Source organism: Coenobita brevimanus, chromosome 57, assembly GCF_032717465.1.
Source record: "Coenobita brevimanus isolate Jiangsu-jjx chromosome 57, ASM3271746v2, whole genome shotgun sequence".
Lineage (NCBI taxonomy): Eukaryota > Metazoa > Arthropoda > Malacostraca > Decapoda > Coenobitidae > Coenobita > Coenobita brevimanus.
Window position 1 is genome coordinate 12,796,995 of NC_137010.1, and position 12,760 is coordinate 12,809,754.

At 42.4% G+C, this 12,760-nt stretch overlaps 2 protein-coding genes across 2 annotated transcripts; both read left to right on the plus strand.

Annotated features, from left to right (window-relative positions):
• Nucleotides 1-11,035: 11,035 nt before the first annotated feature.
• On the plus strand, nt 11,036-11,371 carry LOC145401891 (uncharacterized). The gene has a single exon (XM_080273999.1). The coding sequence runs from the start codon at nt 11,036-11,038 to the stop codon at nt 11,369-11,371; it is 336 nt and encodes a 111-aa protein (XP_080130125.1).
• A 213-nt stretch (nt 11,372-11,584) lies between these two features.
• Nucleotides 11,585-12,055, plus strand: LOC145401892 (protein FAM200C-like). The gene has a single exon (XM_080274000.1). The coding sequence runs from the start codon at nt 11,585-11,587 to the stop codon at nt 12,053-12,055; it is 471 nt and encodes a 156-aa protein (XP_080130126.1).
• Nucleotides 12,056-12,760: the final 705 nt, after the last annotated feature.

The following is a 12,760-nucleotide window of genomic DNA, read 5'->3' on the forward strand; positions in this document are numbered from 1 at the left end:
CCTAAGGGTTCAAAGTGATGTGTGTGTGTGTGTGTGTGTGTGTGTGTGTGTGTGTGTGTGTGTGTGTGTGTGTGTGTGTGTGTGTGTGTGTGTGTGTGTGTGTGTGTGTGTGTGTGTGTGTGTGTGTGTGTGTGTGTGTGTGTGTGTGTGTGTGTGTGTGTGTGTGTGTGTGTGTGTGTGTGTGTGTGTGTGTGTGTGTGTGTGTGTGTGTGTGTGTGTGTGTGTGTGTGTGTGTGTGTGTGTGTGTGTGTGTGTGTGTGTGTGTGTGTGTGTGTGTGTGTGTGTGTGTGTGTGTGTGTGTGTGTGTGTGTGTGTGTGTGTGTGTGTGTGTGTGTGTGTGTGTGTGTGTGTGTGTGTGTGTGTGTGTGTGTGTGTGTGTGTGTGTGTGTGTGTGTGTGTGTGTGTGTGTGTGTGTGTGTGTGTGTGTGTGTGTGTGTGTGTGTGTGTGTGTGTGTGTGTGTGTGTGTGTGTGTGTGTGTGTGTGTGTGTGTGTGTGTGTGTGTGTGTGTGTGTGTGTGTGTGTGTGTGTGTGTGTGTGTGTGTGTGTGTGTGTGTGTGTGTGTGTGTGTGTGTGTGTGTGTGTGTGTGTGTGTGTGTGTGTGTGTGTGTGTGTGTGTGTGTGTGTGTGTGTGTGTGTGTGTGTGTGTGTGTGTGTGTGTGTGTGTGTGTGTGTGTGTGTGCGCGCGCGCGCGCGCGCGCAACTTGTTTTTGGTCTAGTTCTGCCTCTTCCATACACCTCATTCTCTACACTCTACCTTATATTCTCAGGCCTTGTCTTTCCATCTAGCTCTCAGTCTACCTCCTCTTCCATCAGCTACCCAGTTTTATTCACTCTTCACCCTCTCAGGCGCAGGTGGTTTGAGTCGTTAGATTGTTTAACAACCTGTAATGCGCACCATGACACGAATCGGGTAAAAAAAAAAAAAATGACATCGGCGGGAAACTTGTGTCCTCCTTTGTCTGACACGATGTGCATCATGGTGCGTTGTACAGGATGGTATTTAATGACTCGATTGGAGTCCGTGCATATACTCCCCGCCCTATGTCTCTCCGCCTTAGTTTAGGTCTACCTGTTCCTACTGCCTTACTCTCAGTTCCCTCCCTCCCATAACCCCATCCTCCGCCTTGGTGTTATTGGCAAACAGTACTGGCGTGTCTGTTCAGACTGGATGTAGTTCAGTGTTCGGATGCTTATCTGTTTCTCTCTTTAGGTAGTTTAGCTGTACCTTAATATTTCTGCGCCTGTCTCTATGATTGTCAATATTTATGTTGTTACTGGTTATTTGTTACTAAAGAAATAAATAGACAAAAATTAAAGTGATAAGTTTTTTCAATAAAATTCTTTTGAATCTGCAGTACATGTACGAGTAGCACCGGATGTGTTCAGTTATTTTTATTAAATATAAACAAAAACCATTCAGTCTGCAAAATTATGAATATTCATGTAACACCTGTGAGGCTAATGAAAGTAATAGTGATATATATATATATATATATATATATATATATATATATATATATATATATATATATATATATATATATAATAAGTACAGAATACTTAAGTGAAACAAGCAAACTAAATCGATGAAGTGGTGCTAAGGAGTCCCCATGCCAACGAGAATACAACTAGATAGATTATAGAAATATACAGTATATACCGGTATATTTTTTGTGTGTAAATAAAACAGTTCTGGCCTACCTGGTTGCTAGAACAAGATTTGAGCAGGACTTAGGTGTTGTTGTTTTTATTGCTGTTGACGGTGGTGGTGTTCATTCCCGGGTTCATCTGGACGTGAACTCAGTGGGCCGCAGGAAACCAGCCGGTTCGAATAGATCCTCTCGGTAATCTTTTATTCAGGTTATTATAAGGGACTGCTTGTGATGTGATGGTGTGGTGCTTGAGGTTACTGTGTTGTGTGGGCTGTTCACTCGGTATAACGTCGAACTGAACTTGAGCCTTGATTTTGCATGGTCAAGGTTGTTAAATCCGACTCGAGAAAAAGTGCATTCAGGTCGTTATTAGTGAGGGGGAACTGGTCAGAAAGAGAGAGAGAGAGAGAGAGAGAGAGAGAGAGAGAGAGAGAGAGAGAGAGAGAGATGCCATGCCGATAGACTACTGCATCTCTGAAACAGGCTTCACTAAAATCTGTTCAGAGTGGAGAGGGTAGGCAACGTGAAGGTTGAAGATGTGGATGATGAGAAAAAAAAAATTTATCCCTGTATTACGATTATTTTATGTATTTATCTATTTATTTTATTTGTCACTTTTCTCAATGCCAAGCTATGACGCCGAATTTACGAGAGACCGTTTGTGGTTGTGACTAACATGAACCAAGAGCCATGATGAGGTTGAGAGTGAGAGAATGGATTAGGGAGAGAGTGAATGGAGGTGGGATGACGGTAAGGAGGATGAGGGTGAGGAGATTGAGGGTGAGGAGAGTGAGGGTGCGGATGAGGGGTGAGGAGAAAGTGAGGCTGAGGGTGAGATAAGATAAGGAAGAGAGGGGAGATGGTGGGGCTGAGAGTAAGAGTGAGGATGAGGGTGAAGGTGTGTGAGAGGGTGAGGGTGACGGAGATGGTGGAATAGGGTGAGGGTAAGGCTGAAGATGGGGGTGAGGGAGAGAGAGAAAGAGAGTAATTGCCTCCTTGAGGGCGGTAATGACCTTGTTAATAGTACCTGCTCGGACCTTTCTTACCTCCCTCCTGCCTCCCACCTATTCCCTTCCCTCACTCCTATCTCTTCCTTCTTCTCTTCCCTTCCTCCCACCTCCTTCCTCTTCTTTTCCCTTCCACCCACATCCTCCCTTTTCTCTTCACTTCCTCCCACCTTCTCCCTCTTCTCTTCTCTCTGTCCTACCTCCTCCCTCATCCCTCTCATCAACTCCATTTCCTCCCTTTTCTCGTCCCTTCCTCCCACCTTCTCCCTCTTCTCTTCTCTCTGTCCTACCTCCTCCATCATCCCTCTCATCAACTCCATTTCCTCCCTTTTCTCGTCCCTTCCTCCCACCTTCTTCCTCTTCCGTTTCCTCTTTTTCCCGTCCCCATTTCCCCCTTCCCCACCTCCTTCCTTCTCTCCCTTCTCCTCCCTTCTTCCCTCCCTTCTTCTTTTCTTCGCGTTTTTCTTCCCCCTCCCTTCTCTCTCTCTCTCTCTCTCTCTCTCTCTCTCTCTCTCTCTCTCTCTCTCTCTCTCTCTCACACACACACACACACACACACACACACACACACACACACACAACTTTACCCTTTCCTCTCGTTGCTCCCTTACCTCTTTGCCGTCTCTTTCCTTCCTCTGACCTCTCTTCTTCCAGTCCTTCACTTTCCCTCCCTACTTCTCCCTAACCCATCCTCTCCCTTTCTCTCTCCGTTCCTCCCTTTCTTTCCCTCCATCACCTTTTCCCTCCGTCCCTTCCCTTGCCTCCCTACACCACCCTTTCCCGGTGTTCCTACCTCTCTCTCTCTCTCTCTCTCTCTCTCTCTCTCTCTCTCTCTCTCTCTCTATCCATCATCCTCATCCCGTCCCTCCACTTTCCCTCCCTCCCTCCATCACCCTTTCTCTCCGTCCCTCCCTTCCCTCCCTCCATCACCCTTTCTCTCCGTCCCTCCCTTCCCTCCCTCCATCACCCTTTCTCTCCGCCACTCTCTTCCCTCCCTCCAGCACCCTTTCTCTCCGTCCTTCCCCTTCTCTCCCTTCACCCTGTCCCTCCGTCCCTCCCTCTTCCTCCATACATCACCCTTTCCCTGTGTCCCACCCCTTCTCTCTCTCTCTCTCTCTCTCTCTCTCTCTCTCTCTCTCCCTATCATCCTCATCCCGTCCCTCCCACTTTCCCTCCCTCTCTCCATCACTCTTTCTCTCCGTCCCTCCCTTCCCTCCCTTCATTACCCTTTCTCTCCGTCCCTCCCTTCCCTCCCTCCACCACCCTTTCTCTCCGTTCCTCCCTTCCCTCCCTCCACCACCCTTTCTCTTCCTTAACGAGAATTTTATGCATGCTAATTCATACATTTGTTTTGGAAGAAATTCTGGAAACACTCTTCCATAACCAACAGACTCCTCATTACTTTTTTTTTTTTTCCTGGCTTTAACGAACAGGCCTTGAGAAATGATGAAGATAGTGGGATAAAAGGATGGAAAGAAGAACGTGGTTTTAGAACTGTATATGTGTGTGTGTGTGTGTGTGTGTGTGTGTGTGTGTGTGTGTGTGTGTGTGTGTGTGTGTGTGTGTGTTTCGTGTTTTCATAATTTTTACATTTTACAGTGTTCTTGTTATCGCCTCTCTCTCTCTCTCTCTCTCTCTCTCTCTCTCTCTCTCTCTCTCTCTCTCTCTCTCTCTCTCGGCACTTAGACACCCCTTCCTCCCTCCCGAGCCTCCTCCTTCCTCCACCCCTTGGTCCCGTCCGAGAATAATTACTTTAGCCGGGTCCATTAAACTACTAATTTACAAACCTCGCTGAAAGGGTGATCCAGCCCACAAACCTTCCCTGTGTACATGCCAGCTTTTTAACCTTACTGACCAGCCTACCAACGTACATTTTTTTCTTTTTCTTTAAATCTTTTGGAACATTTTTTGCTGTTTTTCTAACGTATTTTATTCTCTTCTTCAATGGACCATAAATGTTTAATATAGTTTTTCAGTTACATTTACTTTACGGTAACTAGTTTAAGCAATTTTTCTAAATACGTACTCTCTTACACATTAGCATAAGCTAGATTTATGCCTATCGACTGTGCAAAGGAGACTTAAAAGGGGCAATCATCGTAGGTTTAATGTTGACGGGAGGAAGTTCAGTGTCGTTTAGCTTACGTCTCCCACTGAAGATTACGCCAACGTTTTATACTGATATTTTCCTTGCCATTTAGACCGTCTTCATTGACTAAGTGCTTCATAATATTTTTTCTTCTCCCATCCCACACACACGAGGTGAACTTTAAGCTGACTAAATCGTCTTATGGCCGCAAGACTGAATATAAAAAAAGAGTCAGCGTATTGAAGGAGTTGCGTATGTCTGGCAAAGATAGCGTTAAGAAATGGCCGCATTATTTTAAGCGGGAATTATTTAAGAGTGACTGGGTTATTGAATATGGTAGAGATTTTTTTTTACCTCCTTTTTAACAATAATTTTTCCGACATTATCACGGAAAAGCAACGTTGGAACGATTGACCAATACAAAGGTAGGGGAATATAGATAAATGGAAGGTAGATCACATTCTTCGTACGTATGGTGGGCCAACTATCTTGAGAAATTACAGTTGATCCTTGAAAACGGTCACTATTCTTTTTAGTTTATTAATACTACCTCCAGAAAACTTTATTAAGCATAGAGGAGATTGTCAAATGAAGAGTCGGATATGGCCCTCATTAGTCTTTCACACTATTAAACTAAATTCCAAAGATGAATCTAGTCAACTATTGGGAAGTGACTGATATTATAAGTACATCAGACTGAAGATGTTTAAAATTGCTAATGATAAAGAAGTAAGAAATCGGAAAAAAAAAAAAATTTAGCCATATTATTATGACAAAGCAAGCCTCTGATTTTTTTTAACCATATTTAGGGAGCACCAGAAATTCTTAAATGTTATCAGTCCGCACCTCCCATTACAGAGGGTAATTTAGATCGCAATAGAACAGAAAAGCCGTAACCTACCATCACGTGTTTTTAAGTTTTCGTTACAAATTGGCATCTTGTCCACAGTTTCATGCTCTCATTTCAAATATATAATTCAACTAATATTTATCTAGAAAATTTAGTTCATCGCACATTTAGAGGGCTATGGAAAGGAAAAGCACATGGGAAAACTTGTCTATTTCTGTGTTTGGGGGTCATCAATAGCGCATAATGCAGGCCATGCACAAAACGAATGAGAGAGAGAGAGAGAGAGAGAGAGGTGCAAATCACAGTTTCAGCAAATCAAAATTGTACTCATATGTTGGTTCATATGTTAGTAAAGAGTTGGAAGAACACAGAACAAAAATGTATCTGTCCTTCTAATGTTCAGACTCATCATACGTTTCATTTGGCAGTTCAGCTAAGAAACTGTGGTGTCTCAGATCAAAGTTGTAAATCTGACAGGTTAACTTCAGGTGGCACTTAACTCTTTCTCTCCAATAAAAACATCTAAGTAATATAATTTATACAGACGAATACCGGACGAACTTGTTTACGTGACTGAAATTCGAACACTAAGAGTGAAAAAAATAATGGAGACTGTTGCACCCTGACGCTTTCATAACTTCACCTAGGTATATTACTCAGACTAGTACATGACAACTTTGTTCAGATGAGAGAAATCACAGCAGCTAAAATGCCCAAAATTTAAATGAAAAATGATCTGAGTTGGCTAAATTCTGCTTCTATACTATTCTTTACTACTATATTCATTTTACTTTGTAACTGTAAATTAACAGAAGAATATGATACTAGTCACAACTAGCTGTTATGAAAAGGTTATAGGGCTGTAGCATTATCTTTTCCTGCCACTGAACTACATGAAATAAGGGTCAAAAGGACCAAATTTGAGTTAAAAAGGCGTAACAGCTTTCTTTGTCTGCATATTCCTTTATTCCAAGTCCTACTTTGTACACCCTAATTTAATATGATGATGATGATGATGATGGTTCTATTCCTTTTTTTTTTTCTACTTTACCAGCTATAACTGTAATAATGGAAGCAGAATCAAGATGATAATGGTTCTAACTAAATATATTCCTTTTCCGGGATCCTAATCACTCTGCTTATAACAATGGGAACAGCGTTGTGATGTCGGTAATGATGATTATGATGATGAAGAGGAGAAGAAGAGAAGGAGGAGGAGGAGGAGGAGGAGGAGGAGGAGGGGAAGAAGAAGAAAAAGAAGAGAAAGGAAAGGAAAAGATTGATTGCTTGAAATGTTTAGGAAGTGCAAGAGATATAGGAAGAGAAAGAAGATGAGGATGAAGATGAGGAAGAGAGAGGGGAAAAGAAAGAGCAGGAAGCAGAGGATGAAAAGGGTCGGACTGAAAAGAAAGACGAAGGATATGAGAAGGGATAACGCGGGAATATCTATCGTACACCTATGCGTCCAAATCACCCTACGTCTGGCAGGGCAAAGGGAGGTCGCCTGGGACTAAAAACGTAATGGAACTAAGGCCGCATTTATAACTTTTAATAGGTTTTGTATAAGACTGTTTTTGTATGCGTTTGTGCTCACACAGCTACCAATTGCTTCATAGCCTTGCTAGATTGAGCTGAATAGTAAAGTGAAATCGAGGCTATGCCAACTTTGTTATTGTATATTATAAAATCGTTTGTTTTATCTTCAGACGTACTCGATTATGTTACGTATAGCTACCAAGCACTTCACAACCAAACTAGTGAATATTAGAGTGAAAATTACGTAAAAGATAATCATTTTTTATAACAGTAACTGTTGTGCATACTTGTTTATCTTTATGCAACATAACACCTGAACAAAATTTGGCATTAGCTGAGGGCATGAGAGGATTCATGGTAATAATAGTCAGTCTCAGGCTCCCAAGACGTACTCTCAGCTGAATAAAATCGTCCTGCGTTTACTGCAATAAGTACCGGAGTTGTCCCGACCATGAGAGGGTTAAGATCTTTGGTAATTACAGGGGCAGCGGAGGGACATTTGCATTTCTCTGCCCCAACTCTTATTTGCATTTTACGATTGAGGGTCGGCCGAGGAGCCTGTCACTTGAGGGATGGGGTATGGGGAAGTAAATAGGGTGAAGCTCTTGTAATTGGCTTGACGAGGCCATTGGTGGTGGTTGTGGTTGTTGTTGTTGTGATGGTGGTGATGGCAGTTGTGGTGGTGGTGGTGGTGGTGGTGATGGCAGTTGTGGTGTTTGTGGTGGTGGTGGTAATTTTGGTGTTTGTGGTGGTGGTAATTTTGGTGTTTGTGGTTGTGGTGGTGGTAATTTTGGAGGCTGTGGTGGTGTTGGTAATTTTGGTGTTTGTGGTGGTGGTGGTGGCAATTGTTGTTGTTGTTACAATGACGGTATTTCATGTGGTTGAGGTTGTGTTGATCATGGAGTTTGTGGTGGTGGTGGTGGCTGTGTTGGCAGTGACGGCTGTGCTGATGGTAACTTTGGTATTGATTTTGGTGGCAGTTGCATTGGTGATGGTGGTGGTAGTTGTTGTTATGATGACAGTTGTGGTGGTGGTTGTGTGGTATGATGGGGCAGCGGTTGTGGTGACATGACGGTTACAATATATACGATGGCGGCTGTGATGGTAGTAGCAGTTGTGATTTTTATGAGTGTTGTAATAACAAAGTGATGAGTTATTTGATTATTTTTAATTTCCTCTAATGAGGTGGCACCGAGAGCTGACGAGAATGTAGTGACAATGGTTGTGACTAATATTATCCCTTATGCTGCAGGGCTTTCCGTATCTGAATAAACTCGCCTGTCAGCCATAATATAATCGTCTGTCCTTGCCGATAATACAACCTCAAATTACTCCTTAGAGGGATAATCCTTCAGCCCTCGGGTAACTCCAACAGTGAAACAAATCGCTCAGCGTCAGATGGAATAGAAAAAAAAAAAAAAGATATGTTCTTGGGCTAAGGGGATACGTTAAAAAGAGTGGCTCAGATGAAGGTGATGAGCGAGACAGCAGTTATTGAGGTGACGCAGGTGGTTGTAGGAATATAATTATGGTTGTGATGCCAGAGATTCTAAAAGACTGTTGGATTTTGTGATTTGTTTATATGATAGTGGTAGTTTTGATTGTAGTGGTAGTTGTGGTAGTGGCAATTGTGGTAGCTGTTGCTGCGAGTTTATCAGCATTTGTGCTGATGGTAATGATTGTAGTAGTGGTTGTGGTAACTTCGGTAGCTGTAAATGTTATGTTATCGTTAACTGTTGTACTGATGGTGGTGACAGAGATAATATATACTAATAATGTGAAATGATGTAACTATGAGGTCCGTCGTACGGCAGACCATTGTTACCACACCTCCAGCATCCACCGTGGTAACTCGAGGTGAGGCAGGAATAGGAGTTTTGAAAATGGTATAAGTTTAGTCCCTTAGACAGACGACCGCGGGCAGGATTTTTTTTTTTTCTTTTTTTTTGGTGGGGGTGGGGGATGGGGTGGGGGTGGATGAGGCTGAAATCTTGTTGTCGGAGTTCTTGAGATACAGCTGCTTAGAAAGTACTTTAACAGTATCTAGAATAGTAAAAAAAAACAATGTGTCTGTTGTTAAATACTAAAGAAAACAACCCAGAAATAATTACTAATACTCTGATGAAGAAATAAAAATATAAATAAATGAATAAATAAATGGCTACCTTCCAGATCACTTTATTCTGTTAGAAAGGAGGTAGTCCAGGCCCCTCCGACCTTCCCCCCCCCCTCCCCCAATGGCTGCGCCCATGTAGTTCTAGGTGATACTCTGAGCACGATGCCCTATTACGTTAATTTATGACTGATGCGACCAGAAAGTTTTATTCAACCTAGGACATCCCTCTGTGGCGACAGGGTACATGGCGGCAATATCCTACCCATATAACCCCAAATATCTCCCAAGCAGAGTAAAATCGTCTGGAGGTAGCAAGAATATTGTGCAAGAGGCATCACCGTACTGAAGAGGTAAGAACAGCTTCCAACACAGCGAAATATTATATTCTGTGGACATGGTTTCTAATACAGAGATCTCTACCTTGCTGGATAATATGGTCCAGCGGTAGCAGGAGTTAGTGTTGCAGCTATTTGGGAAAGCACAGTCCCCAGGGCGGTTACCAGCAGTGAAGTAGTAAAGCAGCTACAGGAATATGCCAAATCATGTGTACAGGCGGCATCAAAAGTCCTGTCGACTGTCATTATTTTCTCTCTGTGGACTTAGAAAATCAGTCAGGTGAATCGGCAGCAACTGACACTGATGCTACTGATCTAAAAGGTAAATTGTCGGTATCATATGCAGCGACTTCACATCAGTTTTCAACATTTGTGGTGAGCAAATTAGGAGAGGCGAAAGAACTTTTGATACCGACTGTACGTACAGATGTGGTCATTAATCTTTTCACACGTCTGGCGTTGCTCAAAAATAAAGCAAAATTACAACTTTCAAACCAACTTAAATATTACTGGTTAGCTTACAGCTACAGCTCATCAGGCTTTTTATAGTTTCTGAACGGTATAAAGAAACTTTGGACCATAACTGTGCCTTCTACACATAAAATCATGAATGTGCAACGAATGTAGCAGGACGTCTAATGAAACACGGAAACTCAACAGGAAAACATCTAATGAAACTGGGCATATAAGGAAACACGGACACATCTAATGAAACAGGGTGCCTACTGAAACAGGAAGACTTCTAATGAAACAAACTGGACCATTAATGAAACAGGAGGACGCTTGTGAAACATCCAGTGAAACATTGCCTCATATTTATTAAAACATATTATTCTAAACACACTGAGACGTCTAATATCAAAACGTCTATCGAAACCCATAAAATGGCGAGTGACACAACCAGACTTCATATTAAGCTGCGTTATCCCTTGAAACATAATCAAAGAGATAACCAGTATAAAAAGTGAAGGTTTCCTGTCCCCTCCCTAACCATCTCCCCACCCATCTCTTTCTGCTCCACTCCATTAATCAGTCACAAGGATTCATTTTAGAGAGTGTCGCCTCAGTGTCTGTAGGTTGCCTTAGTATCAACCACGCCATCATACCGCCACACCCTCATCCTACCACCACACTTTTGTCCTACCACCACACCCTCATCCTACCATCACATCCTCATCCTAGCAGCACACTTTCGTCCTTAAGCAGGGGTCGGGGAACAGGGGTAAATTACCCCGAATGGGGTAAATCAAGAAATTTGGAGAGTAATGCGTGCGGTATGAGAGGTAACGCGGGCGATATACAGTATTATTGATTTTTCATATAAACGATGTAGCTAAGAGTTAGCGAACAAGATGTAAAATCAAGTATCATGATATTTGTTCCTTAGCCGCCGTACTATTGACAGATGTATACACAGACGTGTTTTTTTTTTTTTTTTTTTTTTTTCGGATGGCATCAATCAGGAAAAGGACATCCCAGGCAGAGCTCCTCAATTATGGCTTCGCAGAAATAGAGGACAAAGGGCTATACAAACCACGGTGTGTCGACTTTTGGAAAGTGCTGATTGCAGAGTCTTTCAAAAAGAATCAGCTGAAGAAACACTCCGACAGTTTGCGCTCATATCTGTCTTCCAGCGCTGAGAATTTGGAAAGAGCTGTCAAAACGCAGAGACTGTCAAGTAACAGTATAGCAACATTTGATCACTGCTCAGCATCAAAAGCTAGCTTTGAAGTGGCCTGGTTAATTGATCAAAACAAGAAGCCGCATACTATTGGCGAAGAATAATCAATCCTGCAGCTGTGAAAATGGTAGAGATCATGTGTGGGCAGAAAGAAGCCGTGCGACTGGGTTCAATGCCTTTGTCTGCAAGAGTTGTGAAAGAGAATTTCCACCCTAGCAAAAAATGTGAGAGAACAAGTGATTTCTTCAATAAAAGAGAGCAAACATTTTGCTATTCAACTTGGTGAGATTCCAAGTGTCAGTAGCAATTCGCAGCTGATGGTATATGCTCGATACAGGGGTTCCGATGCAACTGAAGATGAAATGTTGTTATGTTCCCCTCATGAGTTGAGATCTTGTGGAATTGATGTCTTCAGCAAGGTTGATGCATACTTCAAAACACCAAGTGTTGATTTGAAGTGGGTAGACTGTTTTAGTGTGTCTGTTGATGGAGCTCCAGCCATGTTGGGTCATGTCAGTGACTTCGAGGCTTTGGCCAGAGAGCAGAATCCAAAGACTGAGGTTTCCCACTGTATGATACATCGCCACGCATTGGTTGTGAAGCAGCTGGAACCTGAGCTTCGCTCCAACATTGGAGCACGCATGGAATTTCAGAACAAGCCAGATGTCTCATCTCTTTGGATGTCAAAATCTGCAAAGCTTTCAAAATTGTGCATGTGGAAGCGACAAAAATGCTGCTTCCTTTTGCAACCACCTATCTTTGTGAAGAAGGATTTTCTACCCTTGTGAACTTAAAAACAAAGTACAGAAATCGGCTGGACCCTGAAGACCACATCCAAGTTCCCTTGACATAAAAAATCCCTGATTTTGATGTTGTTCCCAAAATGAAACAGCATCATTTTTCCAAAACCTGAAGTGGAGGGGTTTTGAATTACAGTATACTTGCATTCTTCAGCTCTTCATCCCATTTTACTAATTTTGTCTGTTTGCTTTTCTTATGCCAGAATGTGTGTTTCTTTTATTTCACCATAATAATGAATCCAATGAACATTTATTTAATTTGAAATTTTTGTATACTATACAGTACATATGCAACAATTATAGGAGTAAATTTTTTTTTTTTTTTTTTTTTTTTAGTCCTTTGAAGTCTGGGGGTAATTTCATTTCATTCAAATAAATTTTGGATAATATACTAAAAAAGTTCCCCAACCCTTGTCCTAAAGCCAAATCCTTATCCTACCACCACATCCACGTTATAGCACCTGACATCACGATGCCATCTGCTATCTAGACGTTGCCGCCTACTGTCTTCACTCTGCCATCTGCCAACCTCACACTTCTATTGCCACCTTCATGCTGTCACTCCCACACTATCACAAAGTTCTGGCTTACTGTAGCAACAAAGAGAACATGTTACACTCGGGTGAACTTGAGTATTTACGAACCGATCCTCCAACCCCTAGATTAGCCTTTGTGACGCTGCTCAGAGCCAGC